This window comes from Spermophilus citellus (genome assembly GCF_964194105.1).
Source record: "Spermophilus citellus genome assembly, chromosome: 11".
NCBI lineage: Eukaryota > Metazoa > Chordata > Mammalia > Rodentia > Sciuridae > Spermophilus > Spermophilus citellus.
The window spans coordinates 135,726,341-135,742,376 of record NC_138192.1 but is presented as its reverse complement, the minus strand read 5'-3'; the positions used below and the strand labels follow the sequence as shown (position 1 = coordinate 135,742,376).

Here is a 16,036-nt window from a genome sequence, read left to right as displayed (position 1 = left end):
GGAGGACGCCCGCGGGGTTGTGTGAGCGGCCTCAGGGAGGGAGTGCTTCCTGAACCTCTCCTGGCCTCCCCCGGAGTCCCCGGCAGCAGCCTCTTCATCGGGGAAATGGCCATGTGGTCACTGTCACTCATGCTGGCCCCAGGAGCACATCTGAGACTGTGCCAACAAGCTGCCACGTGGTGGCCTTCTGCCCGGTTTCAGGTGGTTAGAGGGAGACTTGGAGCCCTGGTGTCAGCTCCTGGTCTCCAGGAGGAGGACGGGACACAATTTAACCTGTGCACCATCATTCTATTGATGGTGAGACCCTGGACCGACGCTCAGCGGCCTCCGGGATGGTGAACGCAGAGACTCCAGGGCTGCAGGCCCGGCCCGCCTGGACCCCAGCCCCACGTCTCTTCTCTCCCCGTGCAGCCTTCTCCATACTCGCGGGGTCAGGCCACGCTTTCTGGGGTCCCAGGAGGTGGTCTCTGGGTCCTGGCTCGAGGGGCTGTGGGACCCCACATTGGCAGTCGCTGGCACAGGTCCAGGTGGCCTTGAGATGGCGACATCTGAGATGAGGCAGTTGCATGGGGACTGGGCCCCTAAGTGGTGGGTCTGAGCTGGCCTAGCACTGCAGGGGACACCAGGAAACAAGTCCCAAGGAGCTGGCAGCGTGGCAGGGACGGCCTGGTATCTGGGATGATTTTGGAAATGAATGCACCCTGCTTGGCCCTCTCCCTCCCTGGAGCCCTCGTTTATTCCAGTCAGGGCCAGGGCCCATCTGTCCCTTTTGAGACCCTCATTAGTGGACACAGTAAGAAGGTGCCCGGTGAAAGTCTTAAAAGGATCTGTTGACGGGGGCAAACAGAACGGAGCAAGCCCCGCTCAGTCCACGCAGCCAGGAGAGTGGGGAACGGAGGGGAAGCGTCCCTGTGCTGCTGCCCCGCTGCACAAGTCTCTGACTCTAGTCCACCTGGAGCCCCCTCAGGGGCTGGTCACCTGCCCCCTCCTGCTCTCCCTGCTCAGCTGTCTCTGTATGGGTGGCCGCATATGTAGGGCAGCTCCCAGGTGCGTGTGATTTGGGCCGTGCTGCCTGGTGGGTGGTGTCGGAGGAGTGAGGCCACACAGGGCCTTGGTCACTTGGCCTCTCTGGGCCTCTTTCCTCCCATGGCACAGGTAACACCACTGCATCCCCAGGGCCTCTGGACCTGCCCTTCTTTGGCTAGCCCTGCCCAGCCCTGGCCTCTCCCATCTTCCCTGGTCTCAGTCTCTCTTCCCCACCCCGTCACGACACCCCTACTCAGAACGGCCACTGCTCCCCATCACCCACACCTGCTGTGAGACACCCTGGGTGACACCCTGTATTCCCACTGGCTTCCCGGCCTGCCACAGCCTGGTGGCTGCGACCCTCCTTGACCTCCCCAGGCTCCCGTTCCTCCTCCCAGGCCACCGCAGGATGCAGGGTGGTGGCTGCCAGGAGCAGGGACGGCCGCACCCACCAGGTGAGCTGCCAGCCCCGGCCAAGGGATTCCAGTAAAGTGGGCTCAAAAGAGTGTGTCCCCCAGCACAGAGCATCAGACTAGAAAGGCAGTGGGACAATAAGACTGGCTGTTTTAGTCACCAACCCCACAGCTGTACTGTGTGCCAGCAGCTGGTCCTCCTCACGCTGTGGCAGCCCACGGGGTTGTCTACCTGTCTTCCCATTCTCTCCACAGTGAGCCCTTCAGGATGGCCTGTGCCCTGGAGAAGCCTGCACTCACCCCTCAGACCCAATGAGGCCTCTGCCTCTGGGGGGACGGATGGCCAGTGAGTGGTGATGGTTGTCTACCTGCACTGGGGGTCAGACTGAAGACCCTGATGCACAACTGGATGACTGGCTGAGCAGATGGATGGATAGGTGGGTGAGTGGACGGGCAGGTGGGTGCATGGGTGGATGTGTGTGTATGGTTGTATGGATAGATATAGTGGGTGCACATCTGTGTGTGTTGATGGGTAGGCGGGTGACATGCAGATATATGGGTGGATGTGGGTAGGGTAGGTGGGTGGATGTGTGGATGGATGGTTGAGTGGATATTTGATGGGTAGGTGGGTAGATGGCTGGCTGGCTGGCTGTCTGGCTGGATGTGTTGATGGGTAGGTGGATAGGTGGATGGGTGGATGGATGGACGTGTTGATGGGTAGGTGGGTTGATGGGTGGATGTGTGGATGGATGTGTTGATGGGTAGGTGGGTGGGTGGATGGGTGGGTGGATGGGTGGATGGATGTGTTGATGGGTGGGTGGGTGGATGGGTGGATGAATGTGTTGATGGGTGGGTGGGTGGATGGGTGGATGGATGTGTTGATGGGTGGGTGGGTGGATGGGTGGATGGATGTGTTGATGGGTGGGTGGGTGGATGGGTGGATGGATGTGTTGATGGGTAGGTGGATGGGTGGATGGATGTGTTGATGGGTAGGTGGGTGGGTGGATGGGTGGATGGATGTGTTGATGGGTGGGTGGGTGGATGGGTGGATGGATGTGTTGATGGGTGGGTGGGTGGATGGGTGGATGGATGTGTTGATGGGTGGGTGGGTGGATGGGTGGATGGATGTGTTGATGGGTGGGTGGGTGGATGGGTGGATGGATGTGTTGATGGGTGGGTGGGTGGATGGGTGGATGGATGTGTTGATGGGTAGGTGGATGGGTGGATGGATGTGTTGATGGGTAGGTGGGTGGGTGGATGGGTGGATGGATGTGTTGATGGGTGGGTGGGTGGATGGGTGGATGGATGTGTTGATGGGTGGGTGGGTGGATGGGTGGATGGATGTGTTGATGGGTAGGTGGGTGGGTGGATGGGTGGATGGATGTGTTGATGGGTAGGTGGATGGGTGGATGGATGTGTTGATGGGTAGGTAGGTGGGTGGATGGGTGGATGGATGTGTTGATGGGTAGGTGGATGGGTGGATGGATGTGTTGATGGGTAGGTGGATGGGTGGATGGATGTGTTGATGGGTAGGTGGATGGGTGGATGGATGTGTTGATGGGTGGGTGGGTGGATGGGTGGATGGATGTGTTGATGGGTAGGTAGGTGGGTGGATGGGTGGATGGATGTGTTGATGGGTAGGTGGATGGGTGGATGGGTGGATGGATGTGTTGATGGGTAGGTAGGTGGGTGGATGGGTGGATGGATGTGTTGATGGGTAGGTAGGTGGGTGGATGGGTGGATGGATGTGTTGATGGGTAGGTGGGTGGGTGGATGGGTGGATGGATGTGTTGATGGGTGGGTGGGTGGGTGGATGAGTGGATGGATGTGTTGATGGGTAGGTGGATGGGTGGATGGATGTGTTGATGGGTAGGTAGGTGGGTGGATGGGTGGATGGATGTGTTGATGGGTAGGTGGGTGGGTGGATGGGTGGATGGATGTGTTGATGGGTGGGTGGGTGGATGGGTGGATGGATGTGTTGATGGGTAGGTGGGTGGGTGGATGGGTGGATGGATGTGTTGATGGGTGGGTGGGTGGATGGGTGGATGGATGATGTGTTGATGGGTAGGTGGGTGGATGGGTGGATGGGAGGATGATGGATAGCTGGGTAGGAGGGTGCTGTGGAGTACTGAAGCTGCTCCAGGGGTAACCTGGAAACGCGGCACATGCCTGGTGGCGGTGGCCCAATACAGCCTTGTGCTGGGCTGGAGAGGAGAATATGGGGCGGGGGGCCCTTGCCTCCTGTGCCCCCGTTACCTTCTGCATCTGGCGGAGGCTCTCCTGATGCTCCTGCTCCAGGGTCTGCACTTCCTGCTCCAGGGTCTGCACTTCCTGCTCCAGGGTCTCCCTGGTGGCCGCACTCGTAGCCAGTAGCTCCCTCTCCTGCTGCAGCCTGTGAACAGCCAACTTCTTCTCCTCTGCCAGGGAGAGAACGAGGGCCTCCTATGGAGACAAAGGGCAGGTGGCCAGGTCAGGCCAGGAGACCAGCAGGCACTGTGGTCCTGTGTGAGGCCCAAGGCCCCGCAGACCAGGGCTGGACAACCTGGCCAGCTGCCCTCCCCTTGTCCCCAAGACCCCACATGAGCAGGGAAGACTCTTCAGGTCTCGGCGCCACTGTCACACATTCTTCCAACAGTTCCTGCGCCTCACCTGAACCCTTACCCAGTGCCACTGATGGACACAGGCATAAAGTCCTGTCAAACCCAGCCTCTGGGGCCCGTGGACGGCTCAGGTGGAACAAGGTTTCCTCCAGCTCCCGGCTGACCGGTGGGCCCAGCCCCTTCTGCAGAGGGAGCCGGCTCTGCACACCCACCTGCTCCAGCCCAGGAGCTCACTGGGCGGGCTGGTGCCACTGCTTGAACGTGATGGTGAGCCACCCGGGTTCCACCCCAGGGAGCATGTGACAGACACCCAGGATGTGGACAGTCCCAAGATCCCTGGGAGGCAGACCTTCTCCCTCTGGAGCCGTGCCAGGTCCTCTTGGTGGGCCAGTGCCTGGCTCTCCAGGGCCAGCTGCAGGTCCTGCTCCTGCTGCGTCACCCGCCACTGCAGCCGCCCTACCTCCCGTTGCAGCTTTGCCTCCTGGACCGTCCAGTCCCTGTTCAGTCTGTCCATTTCCACTGCAAAGCCACAGGTGTGTCAGGCCCCCCTGGTGCAGAGCCCATGAAGACGCCCCCTGTCCACCTGCGGCCAGCACATGGCCGGGTGGCCAAGCAGAGGCTCGGTCACAGGGAGTGGGCAGGAGGCTACACCCAGTTCTGAGCCTCAGGCTACTCCAGTGCAGGCCAGACAGGCTGGTGGCCTCCTCCGTGTGACCTCTAAGTTACAAGAGCTCCAGGCCCCATTTGTGCCCCCTGGGCCAGGGGTGTGTGGGCAGTACACCTGGGGATGGGTGTGTGCTCCCGGGGGGAGGGTGAGGGAGCACCCTGGAGCACCTTGTAAGGCCTGCTGCTCCAGCCGGGCACTCTGGGCCTCTCCCTCCAGCTGTTCCTGCTGGACCTGCAGCTGCTTGGCCCGTTGCTGGGCTTCAAAGAGGCTGCTCTCCAGAGAGTCCCTCTCCAGCCTGCAGAGAAGCGTCAGGCGCATCACCCAGGAGCTCCTGCCAATGAGGAGTGGCTCTGAGCCGAGGCCAGGCCAGCAGATCAGCAGAACAGGGCTCCTTCATTCCAAATTTCTAAGAATGAATTGGACCCTATCAAAACTGTTTCAGGTGGAATAAAAAGTCAAATGCAGAAACAAAGAACATTTACTAAGTCACAGCAAAACAACTCAGAACCAAAAAAATGGTAGAAAAAACCTAAAGGGTACTTGGTATTCTTCTTAAGCAAGACCTGAAAACCAGAAGGGAAAGAAAGTCCGACAGATCTGAAGAGAGGGACGGGGAGTATTCCTGCAGAAAAGAGTTCATAAATCAACTTAAAAGACGAGGAACAGATTGGAAGAAAATCTGCACTAAATGTATAAAGGATTAGCATCCATCACATGCAAAGAACTCCTACCAATCAACGAAAATCTGCTGGTCCTATTTAAAAAATGAGAAAAAATGACTGTTAAACACAAATAAAATACAAATGGCTAAAAATAGGAAACTTGCTAGACCTCATTAATGCCAGGGAATTTAAACCACAGTCAGTGTTATTGATCACTTATCAGATTAGCAAAAGCTTAACAGTGACAACACTGCGTGTTGGCAAGGCCAGGGGACTCTAACGCGCATCACGTGGGCTGCAGTTCCACTCACAGGTGCCCGTTTTACAGAAATACAGAGGTACTGACCACACACACGACCATGCTCACTGGGGCTTTCCCAGGGTCCTCACTGGGGAAATGGGAGAGTCTTAGAAGTCACATGTCCTGACTCTGGCCCACGGTGCAGCTGTCAACAAGGGCAAGAAGACAAGCTTCTATTCTCTCCTGGCAAAGAGTCACCCCAGCACCCCGCCACACTGGAACTTCACACTCAGTGTGATGGCGTGTGCTCAGCCTATGCACACAGATTGCACGGATGCACATGCTCAGAACATGAGAAAGCCTGAGTTACGGGCATTTCATCAGTACCAACCCGCCCCCCCACATGCCATGTGCATTTATGGTGAAAACACAACCAAACAACACACACAAACACAAACGCTCAAAGCACACAATCCGAAAGTGCCCAGACCCTACAGCTGGTGCACACAGGCAAAGCTCTTCCCGTCCGTCTGCCTCAACCTGCCTCCTCCGTGACTTGCACCTGGCTTCTACCAGGGATGTGGCCTGGGAGTCTGCCCCTGCGAGTCTGCCCCAGGAGCAGAGGCCCCACATGCCGCAGGGTGGAGTGGCCAGGGCCAGTGGCCTGGGGAGCAGGTGGGAACCTGTCCATTCCCCTTGGTACAGCAGACCTGTGCGTCTGTGGGGTCCTCAGAGCCAGGGGCTGCCGCAGGATGCCTGCACCCTCCATCAGGATGATCTGAAGCTCACCAGCGCGGCAGCCCAGAGCCAGCAGAGAAGCGAAGAGAGGGGGACAGATGTGCTCTGGTTGAGTCCCCACTGGGCTAGTGGCTTTCTGGGCTGAGGGGCTGCTGTGTGCAGTGGCCCTGGGTTCAGTGGTCAGGGCTGAGAGCAGGGGCCATGGGACAAGATCCTGGCCATGGAGGGCTCTAACCAGGGTTGTGTTTGGGGAACAGACATTCCCAGGGCCAAGGAGCCCTCGAGGGCAGGCCTAGTGCCTGTGCTCCCGCCGACTCTGGGCGGCCTTCCCAGGTGTCTGCTCCTGCATTTGCAGAGAGGAGTTTCCATGAAGAGGTCTGAGGACCTGAGACTAAGGTTTCTCACACCTCCCAGATTCTGGACCCCAGGAGGAGCTCTTCTAGTCACGTAGGTGTTCCCAAGAAGAGCTCAGTGGTGGGGAAAGCCCAGCCGGCCCTGGGTCTTTGCATAGGCCTTGGAACCAGTTCAGGCCATGGGCCACAATGTATGGCACCACCGATCCTGCCCACAAGTGCCCATTTCAACTTCTGGACATTTCTCTTGACTTTGGTCTTTGGGGCTCCCCCCGACTCTTAGCCTTGTGCCTCCTGGGGTGCAGGATGGGCTTTAGACCCAACCCTATACTCTGAGCCCTGTGGCTCCAGCTCCCAGGCCGCTGCAGGGCTGCCCAGAGGTTCAAGACGGCTGGCGGCAGCTCCTCAGGGACTGTGGGGAGAAAGGTTTTCTGTCTGCCGGAGGAAGGCCCTGGTGATGGCTGACCTTCTTTTGCCCTCTCCAGGTGAGCCCACCTTGCACTGAGGGAGGAAGGAGCAGGGTCCTTCAGGGGACTGTGGGCATGCCTGGAGCAGCCGTGTCTGAAGCTAGGTTCACTCGGAACTTCTCAGACCTGCGAGCAAGACATTCCACGTCTTCCTGACACTGGTCTGAGCCAGGTCTCTGCTACTTGCCACCTGTCTTCGGGGAGGTGACCCCAGGACTATTCCTGGGTGTGCCTTGTACAGAGACGCTGTGTGTCACCCCAAGGCACTCTTTCCCTCCCTCAAAGCCCACCCTCCACACACACAGCGGACCTCCCTGTGCCTCCCACCACTGCCCACCACCCTGCAGGTCTCCAAGGTCAGGGCCGTGGAGACACGCTCTGACTGGCAGGCTCACTGGTACCTGAGGTCAGATGCTTCCTCAGCTGAGAGCTGCCCCTGCCTCTCCAGGGCCTCCTGCTGGGCCAGCAGCTGGACTCGCTCCTCAGTCAGAGCAGCCTTGGCCTTCAGGGCTTGCTGCAGAGTGTCCATCTGGGTGCCCTGGTCCTGCAGGCACTGTGCCAGCTGCTTCTCCAGGGCCTGTTTTCTGCCTGTGACCTGGGGGAGGGGGACAGTGTAGCAGAGAAAGAGAGTAAGTGGGTAGGTGGGGGGGCTGCTGAGGGAAATGAAGGGCGTCGGAAGAAGAGACGTTCTTCAGACTGGCCCAGAGGCGAACGTGGAGGTCGTGGGTAGACGTGGACGTGTTGAACCTCAGAGTGCACACGCACCTTTTAGAACAGAGGGGAGCTCAACTCCCCGAACCACAACAGAGATGCTGTTAAACTGGGCTCTTCCAGTGGACCCAGCTGCCACACTTCATTGGGCCACGAGTTTCTAGGGGGCAGGACACGTGGTCTGGACGTGTCAGTAGCAGTAACAGAGGAAGAGTGGTACCGGCCAGCGGTTCCACAAGGGAATCAAGAGGTTAAGACAAAGTGTGTCCCAGGAGAGAGCAGGGTTCAAAGGAGCCAAGATCCTGAAGAGCAGGGAAACAGGAATGAGCCCACCACGTGCCATCTCTTCTCTATTCAAACCATTTGCTGATTTAAAGTCCAGGCTGAGAAACTGATAGGCCAGGGGACTCGCCTCACGTCGTCTCAACAGACTCAAAGAAAGCACTGAGCAGAATTTAGAACTCCTATTGATTTTTAAAAACCCCAGCCTACAGGAATGAAAGGGGTATTCCCAGCAAGCACATGCCAGGTTTCAAGTTTCATTCACAGAAGACTTGATTCCAGGAGTAGTGGGAGTCAGAACTGGATTACCCTTCAAAAGACCTGCGTGCCTCCAGCACTGATTGGATGATAGTGTCCATTTCCTACTTTCACTGCCTCTCAGAACCAAAGATGAAGCCCTCAAAGAATGGCATTGTCAAGAACATCAAATTGTCTATAAAACTTTGTATTTATGATATCTGGCATTTAATCAACATGACCAGGCATGCTAGGAGACAGGACCACATGACAAATACAACAACACACATAAAAACAGAAAATAGACAGACACTCCCTCACCCCCACCAGCTCTCCAGATATTAGGGTTGTCAAACAGAATTTAAAATAGCTGACTAGTATGTTCAGAAACCAGATTGTAGGATGTAGAACTGGATACTAAGTATGAAAGGTACGATTTTAAAATAGCCAATATTAATAAATAATAGGTGAGTTGAATGGCAGATTAGACAAGGTAGAAGAAACAATGAATTATCAGGAAGATAGGCCAAAAAATACTCTGAGTGAACCATGAAGAGAAAAAGGATAGAAAACACTATAACAGAAGACCAGGAGGAAGGCCCACCATGTGTGTGATTGGTCAGATTCCAATCCCTTTTTTTTTTTCCAGATACCAGTTCTGACAAAGACATTACAAGACAAGAAAATACAGACTAATATTCTCCATGAATGTAAAAGCAAAAATTCTTAGCAAAACATAAATTGAATCTAAAAATATATAAAATGAATATTAACTCATGACCCATTAGCATTATCTCACATATGCAATGTAGGTTTAGAATTCAAAATAGTAATGAATATAATTTATCCAATTAACAAAATAAGGGCAGCCATGGTGTCATCTCAACAGACTCAAAGAAAGCATTGAGCAGAATTTAGAACTCCTATTGATTTTTAAAAATCTCAGCCTACAGGAATGAAAGGGATATTCCCAATCTGATAAAAGGCATCTATAAAAGGCATATAAATAGCATCATAGCTAATATTAAAATATTGTATCATTTCTTCATGACTGAGTTTAGTGGAAGGATGATCACTCACCACTTCTATTCAACTTTGTTCCGCAGGTCATATTGCATAAGAGAAGAAAAAAGAAAAGATATTGAAGAAGGAAGTACAGTTTACTCAAAGGTCCACCACATGAGTAATTTGTCAGATTCCAATTCTGGCAAAGACATGACAAGAAAATAAAGTACTCATGAACATAAATGCAAAAATCTGTACTTATAAAATGATAGTAGATAAATGAATTTGTCACGGTCACATGTTTAAAGTCAATACGTGACATTCTATCCCTATATATTAGTAGTGAACAATGGGAAAATGCAATTGACCAGCAATGCAATTTACAATGTCAAATATTGAAGTTAATCTAATAAAAAGGCCTCTATGCTTAAAACTATAAAACATGGCTGCAATAAATAAAATGTAGACATGATTCTCCTTGTTCATGGGTATACTATATTCACGGATAAAAGACTCATTGTGGTCAAGATTTGTCATCTCCTCAAATTGACTTATAAACTCAACCAAATCCTATTCAAAGTCCTAACAGGCTTTTTTATAGGGGTGGGTATGAATTGCCAAGAGGATTCTAAAATATAGATGACTGTGCAAAGAATTCAGAAACAGACTGAAAAAGGAAAGCAAGTCAGGAATACACATACTACACAATGTTAAGAGTTTCTGTGACCAGACAGGAGTTTTGGTGAAAGAATGAGGAGATAGATTTATGTGCCAAGTCCCACGTGTACAATTTATTTTCAACAAGTTGCCAAGATAATTCAAGGATGAAGGAGAGTTTCTTTAAAAAAGAAACAGCGATGGTGGAACAGCTGGATATTAGTATGAAAAATAAGGGGCCTTGGTACAGTGGTTCTTGAACTTAGTGTGCGACAGAATGACCCGGGAGGGGGGCTAATCAAATTTCAGATTTCTGGATCCTCTTCATGGAGCTTCTGAGTCAGTGGGTCTTGGGTGGGGCATGAGAATTTGCATTTTAAAAGTCCCCAGATGGTGCTTATACTGCTTCAATTCACTTGGGAAACCACACAAATAACTGGAAATGAAGCAAAGACCTCAACTGAAAGTCAGATAAAGCCTAGGAGGCTATCTTCTTGTCCTTAGGCAAAAATCTCTTCAGAAAATACTGACTTGTGAACTGGGGATTTGTTCAGTGGTTGAGTGCTTGCCTAGTGTGCCTGGGGCCCTGAGTTCAATTCCCAGCACAGCAAAAAAAAAAAAAAAAAAAAAAAAAAAAAAAAAAAGACACACACACAAAACTTAAAATTAAAAATTTGCTAAAGTTAAAATTTTATGTCCATCAAAACTATTATTAAGAAAACATGGGCTGGGGCTGGGGCTCAGTGGGGCTGGGGCTGGGGCTCAGTGGCAAAGTGCTTGCCTAGCATGTGTGAGGCACTGGGTTCGATCCTCAGCACCACATAAAAATTAACAAATAAAATAAAGGCATTCTGTCTATCCACAACTACAAAAAAATTAGAAAAAAAAAAAGAAGACATAAAAGTAAGACACCAACTTGGGGAAGAATTGGCAGTGCATCTATCTCTCTGATAGAGTACTCGTGTCTGCGAGATAAGAAGAATTTCTAGATACATCCACAACCAAACTATGAGAACACAGTCTTAAAAACGGGCAGAAGACCTGAGCAGACACCAGTAACTCATGGGCCAATGTAAATTGAAAGCTTGGTCACGTAGGACTTCACAACAGAATAGCTAAAAAATACAACATCAAATGTTGACAGACCAGGAAGATGAAAAGATCTCTGATAGATTCTAAGATGCAGATTTGGAAACACCCAGTTATCAGCAGAGTCTCGGGGGACGGGCCCTCAAGGCTGGAGAGTAGCCCCTCTTCCACGTGGTGACTATGGAAGGTGCTGGTTTCAGTTGTGAACAGGGACTTGAAAACCGGACTTTGGAACAGGAAGGGAGGCCTCCATGCTGAGCACCGTGGTGGCACTCTGGTGGCACTCAGAGGACCAGGATAAGGTGAAGACACCCCAAACCCATCCAGGAAAGGCCTCAACACCCTGCTTGAGTGCATCCGTCATCTGTGGTCCCCGAAGCTGCCCCGGGAGTGGTTTCAGTCAGCTTTTGGCTGCTGTGACCAGAAGACCCAACAAGAACAATTCTAGAAGAGGAGAAGTTGATTTTGGTGCCTGGTTTCAGAGGTCTCTGTCCGTAGATGCAACTTGTTGGCTCTGTACCCAGGAAGATGCAGCACATCCTGGCGGAGGGGAGTGGAGGGGGAAGGCAGCTGGGGACTGGCTGTCAGGAAGCAGGGAGAGAGCTGCACTCACCAGGGACAACACACAAACCCAAAGCCACAGTCCTGGGACCCACCTCGTCCAGCCACACCCCACCTGCTTCTGGTCATCACCCAGTTAGTCCCACGAGTGGATCCATCCCCTGATGAGGTCACAACTCTCCTTCTCGAGTCACTTCTGAGTGTTCTTGTATCACCTCACACATGAGCTTTGGGGACACCCCTTATCTAACTCAGAACAGGAGCCTACACTTTCCAGCAGCAAAAGTCCGACCCTGACCCAGCAGGTACTGGCCTTGAGCACAGCCTGGCTAGGGGACAGATCTGAGACACAGCTGCTCAGAGCTCCGGGCGGGGAAGCCAAGCTAGAACAAAAGTCGCTTTGCGATATGTCGAGTCAGCTTTCACCGCTGTGACTCACGGACGGGGCCAGGACAACTATCGAGAGGAAAGGTTTATGGAGGGCTCACGGCTTCAGAGGCCGGCTCCATCCCTCAGGGCTCGAGACGAGGCTGAACCTCATGGTGAATGTGTGGCAGAAGGAGGCGGCTCACATGATGCTCACATGATGCTCAGGAAGCAGAGAGAGACTCCACTGGCCAGAGACAAATCTACACCCCACAGCCACGCCCCATGCCCACCTCCTCCAGCCACACCCCAGCTGCCTTCAGTCACCACGCAGGTGACCCTCAGGTGGCTGATTTACTGACTGGGTCAAGGCTCACAGCCCAGGCACTTCTCCTCGGAACCTCCCTGCCGGTCTCCCCCACGAGCTTTGGGGGACACCATGACAAATCAGGACTGTCCACCTGGAACTCAGCCAGGGGAGGGAGAGTGCCTGTGTGGGGCCACATTCGGAGCCTGGGGTGGGGGGGTGTCGTGGGTCGGCCACCGCCCCGCCCCGCCCGAGGGCCGAGTGGGCTCCAGTGCACCTCCTCTCTCTTCTTCTGCCCTTCTCCTTTATTTATTTTCTTCTCCTTGTAACATTGAACATTTAATTTTATTTTCTTCTTCCATCTCTTTCTTTCCTCTACAATTAAAAAATCTTTTTTTTTGATATTTATTTTTTTAGGTGTAAATGGACCCAATATCTTTATTTTCATGTGGTGCTGAGAATCAAACCCAGGGCCTCACATGTGCTAGGCAAGCGCTCTACCACGGAGCCACAGCCCCAGCCCAATTAAAAAATCTTTAAGTTCATCTTTTCTTTCTCTTTTTTCTTCCACTTTCTTGTTTTCCCACTTTTTAATTTTTCCTTTTTTTGTATTATTTTCTTCTTTTTTAAAAAATTGTGTGTGTGTGTGTGTGTGTGTGTGTGTGAGAGAGAGAGAGAGAGAGAGAGAGAGAGATCTGTGTTACTGGGGATTGAATCCAGGCTTCATGGATGCTGCACAAGTATTCTACTGAGTTACTTTTCCAACTCATTTTACTGATATTTTGAGGCAGGGTCTCACCATGTTGTCCAGGCTGCCCTTGAACTTGTGATCCTCCTGCCTCAGCCTCCCAAGTCACTGTGGTCACAGGTGTGTGCCACCCCTGCGCCCAGGCTACTTAAAATTTTTTTTCTTTATTAATCAGCGACTTTTCAGTTCATTCTGTATTATTTTGCCCCTTTCTATTGTCACTGACGCTGCCGTGGTGGCTGTTTTTGTTACGACTATATTTCCATACCTGGCTTGTTTGGATCCAGCAGTTGTTCCTCTCGTTCATGTTCTTCTTTCTCAGCAGGCTGCGGATTGAGCCCAGTGCCTCAAGCAGGCGGCAGGCATTTTGTGCTGACCTCCACCCCCAGCCCAGTTGTAAGAAACTGTCTCAATCCAGCCGCGACTCAGCCCCGCTCAAACCTGAGCGAATGATCTGTCTTAAACAGAAGGCGAGAGAAGTCTCTGCTGATGACCCAGCCCCAGGTCAGCAGGGCTGGGGAAGCCCGAAGTCCTCATCTTGGCCATTCACCCCGTAGCTACAGCAAAGAGGCACCACACTGTGAGGGACCAGAGCAGAGGTGGCTCCCACACCCTTTCTGACTGCATGAGTCTGGAGGAGTGACCAGAGAGTGACCTGATATACACAACTGTCTGCCTACACCTGCCTGAACTTCCACAGGGTTCCCACCTTGTGAGACACACAGGGTCACTTAGGTTCCAACACAGCATGTGCTGTGTCAAAACTCACTGATTACATCCCCCAAACCCTGGGGAAACGCACTGGTCTCCATTTGGAGTTGAGCTCAGCACTGTGCCCAGCCTGGCTTTCCTGGATACATGCTCATTAGGAAGCCCTCACACAGAAACGGAAGGAGGTTCCACCCAACAAGACGCATGAATCTCAACACTGAGACACAAAGACTCTGAAAAAACCAGACAACACGGCTTCTTGAAAAGGTAACGGCTCTAGAAGATCCACGGCTGACTCCAAAGATACACGAAGATAAAGGGTTCAAAGGACTAATTTAAAAAATGACTGATGAGTTTAAAGAGAACGCAAATAAACAACTGAATGAATTCAGGAAGGCAATTCAGGACATAAAAACCAATTTAATAAAGAGTGGAGATTCTGAAAAAGAACAAAACAGAAATATTGGAAATGAGAAGCTCAATAAGACAAATGAGAATTCAGTTAAAAGCCCCACCACAGACTAGATCCAGCAGAAGAAACAAACCAGGGCTTGAAGAGACAGTTTGAATGAAAGAAGCCAGACTCAGAAAGACAAGTGTCGCAGGTCTCTGTCACAGTGGACCTGGGGCTGGGGGAATGACACCAAAATGTCAGGGACCAGGCACACTAGTGCACACCTGTGACACCTGAGGCCAAGGCAGGGACTCCTAGTTCAAAGTCAGCCTCAGCAGTTTATCGAGGCCCTGAGCAAATCAGTGAGACTTGTTCTAGAATAAAGAATAAAAGGGGCTGGGATGTGGCTCAGGGGCCAGGCACCCTGGGTTCAAACTCGGTACCAAAAAGGAAAGAGGAAAGTCTGGTGCTAACTCCCTGGCGCCACGGGGTCCACCAGGCCCCACCACCTGTCCACAGCCCGGCCTCACCTGGTCCACCTGCTCCTGGAGCTGGGCCTTCTCACACCTGAGCTGGGTCACCTGCCCCTCCAGCTGCTCCTGCCGCTGCTCCAGGCGCCCGCAGGCCTCCTGCAGGCCCCTCCGCTCTGCCCGTGCGCAGGCCAGCTGCTGCCCCAGCTGCCCCAGCTGCTCCTGGGCAGCCCCCTGCTGCTGCTCCAGGGCCTTCTGCTGCTCCCGCAGCTGGTCCCGCTCCTGCTCCAGCTGAGGGAAGAAGGAGGCGTCTGCACCAGCCCCACACCACACACCCTGGCCCCACGAGGCAGGGACTCTGCCCAGGCCTGCCCGGGGCACTGCCCTTCCTCCCTCAGGCCCCCTGTCCATCCCGTCATCTGCTCTCAGGGAGGGGCCTCGGTCCAGAAGGAAGAGGATCTGGGGGTGAATGAGCCGAGGCCCTGGAGCTGGGCCCTCGCTCACCTGGAGCACCACGTGGCTCAGGGAGCCCTTGTCTCGGGCCAGACCCTCCATCAGGGCCGCCATCGCAGCCAGGGAGTCCCGCTGCTCCACCCCCTCCGACTTCAGCCGCGTCACGAGCAGTTCCAGGTCAGCGTGGCTGGACTCAGCCTGGGGGCAGTGGCCATCCAGAGGGATTTCAGGGAGGAACTGGCAGATCCCCGGCAGAACCCCGGTGCTGGGAGAGAATGAGCCCCACCTGCGCAGCTGTGGGGGCTGGGCCTGGGCGGGACGTGGAGGAGGCCCCTCGTGGGGGTCTCTGGCAGAGAGTGGCCCCTACCAAGGCTCCAGCCGGAGGGGTGACCAGACTCAGGGAGAAGCCTGGGAAGCAGGCGTCCCTGGTGGTGGGGCGGCTGGGGCTAGGGCTGGTGACTCGGAGCCAGCGTGGGCTGGGGACCCAGGTGGGCATGCAGAGGGTGGGGGTGAGGCCTGGGAGAACCTGGCACTGAGGGGCATGGCCCATACCCGGGCCAGGGCACCGCGCAGGCCCTCCCTTTCGCTCTCCACGAGGTCCCGCTGCAGCTGCGCGGCACTCAGAGCCTCCTGGGCCACGGCCAGCTCCTTCCTGAGCCCAGAGACCTTCTCCTCCAGCTGCTGCAGGCGCCTCTGTCTGAGGTCAGGGGCCAACGGGCAAGGCGTGAGGTGGCCCCAGGGTGACCACAGGCAGGGCTACCACTAGCAGCCCCTCCAAGCACAGAGTCCTGTGAGGAGCATGGGGTTTTGGGGTCTCCCCAGGGTGGCCCCAGGCACATGCCTGGGGAGGTGGGCACTCACGGGGAGGACACCCACTT

The 16,036-nt window shown here is 53.8% G+C and overlaps 1 protein-coding gene across 1 annotated transcript in view; it reads right to left on the bottom strand.

The window, feature by feature from the left end:
• Nucleotides 1-16,036, bottom strand: part of CROCC2 (ciliary rootlet coiled-coil, rootletin family member 2) — a gene marked incomplete at its 5' end in the record, with an annotated part of 60,120 nt that overhangs the window by 25,675 nt on the left and 18,409 nt on the right. Inside the window, 7 exons of the mRNA XM_081261762.1 lie at nt 3,696-3,881; nt 4,389-4,558; nt 4,874-5,001; nt 7,569-7,762; nt 14,766-14,996; nt 15,210-15,356; nt 15,711-15,855. Coding sequence (XP_081117888.1) covers nt 3,696-3,881; nt 4,389-4,558; nt 4,874-5,001; nt 7,569-7,762; nt 14,766-14,996; nt 15,210-15,356; nt 15,711-15,855 — 1,201 coding nt within the window. The remainder of the gene's footprint in view (nt 1-3,695; nt 3,882-4,388; nt 4,559-4,873; nt 5,002-7,568; nt 7,763-14,765; nt 14,997-15,209; nt 15,357-15,710; nt 15,856-16,036) is intronic.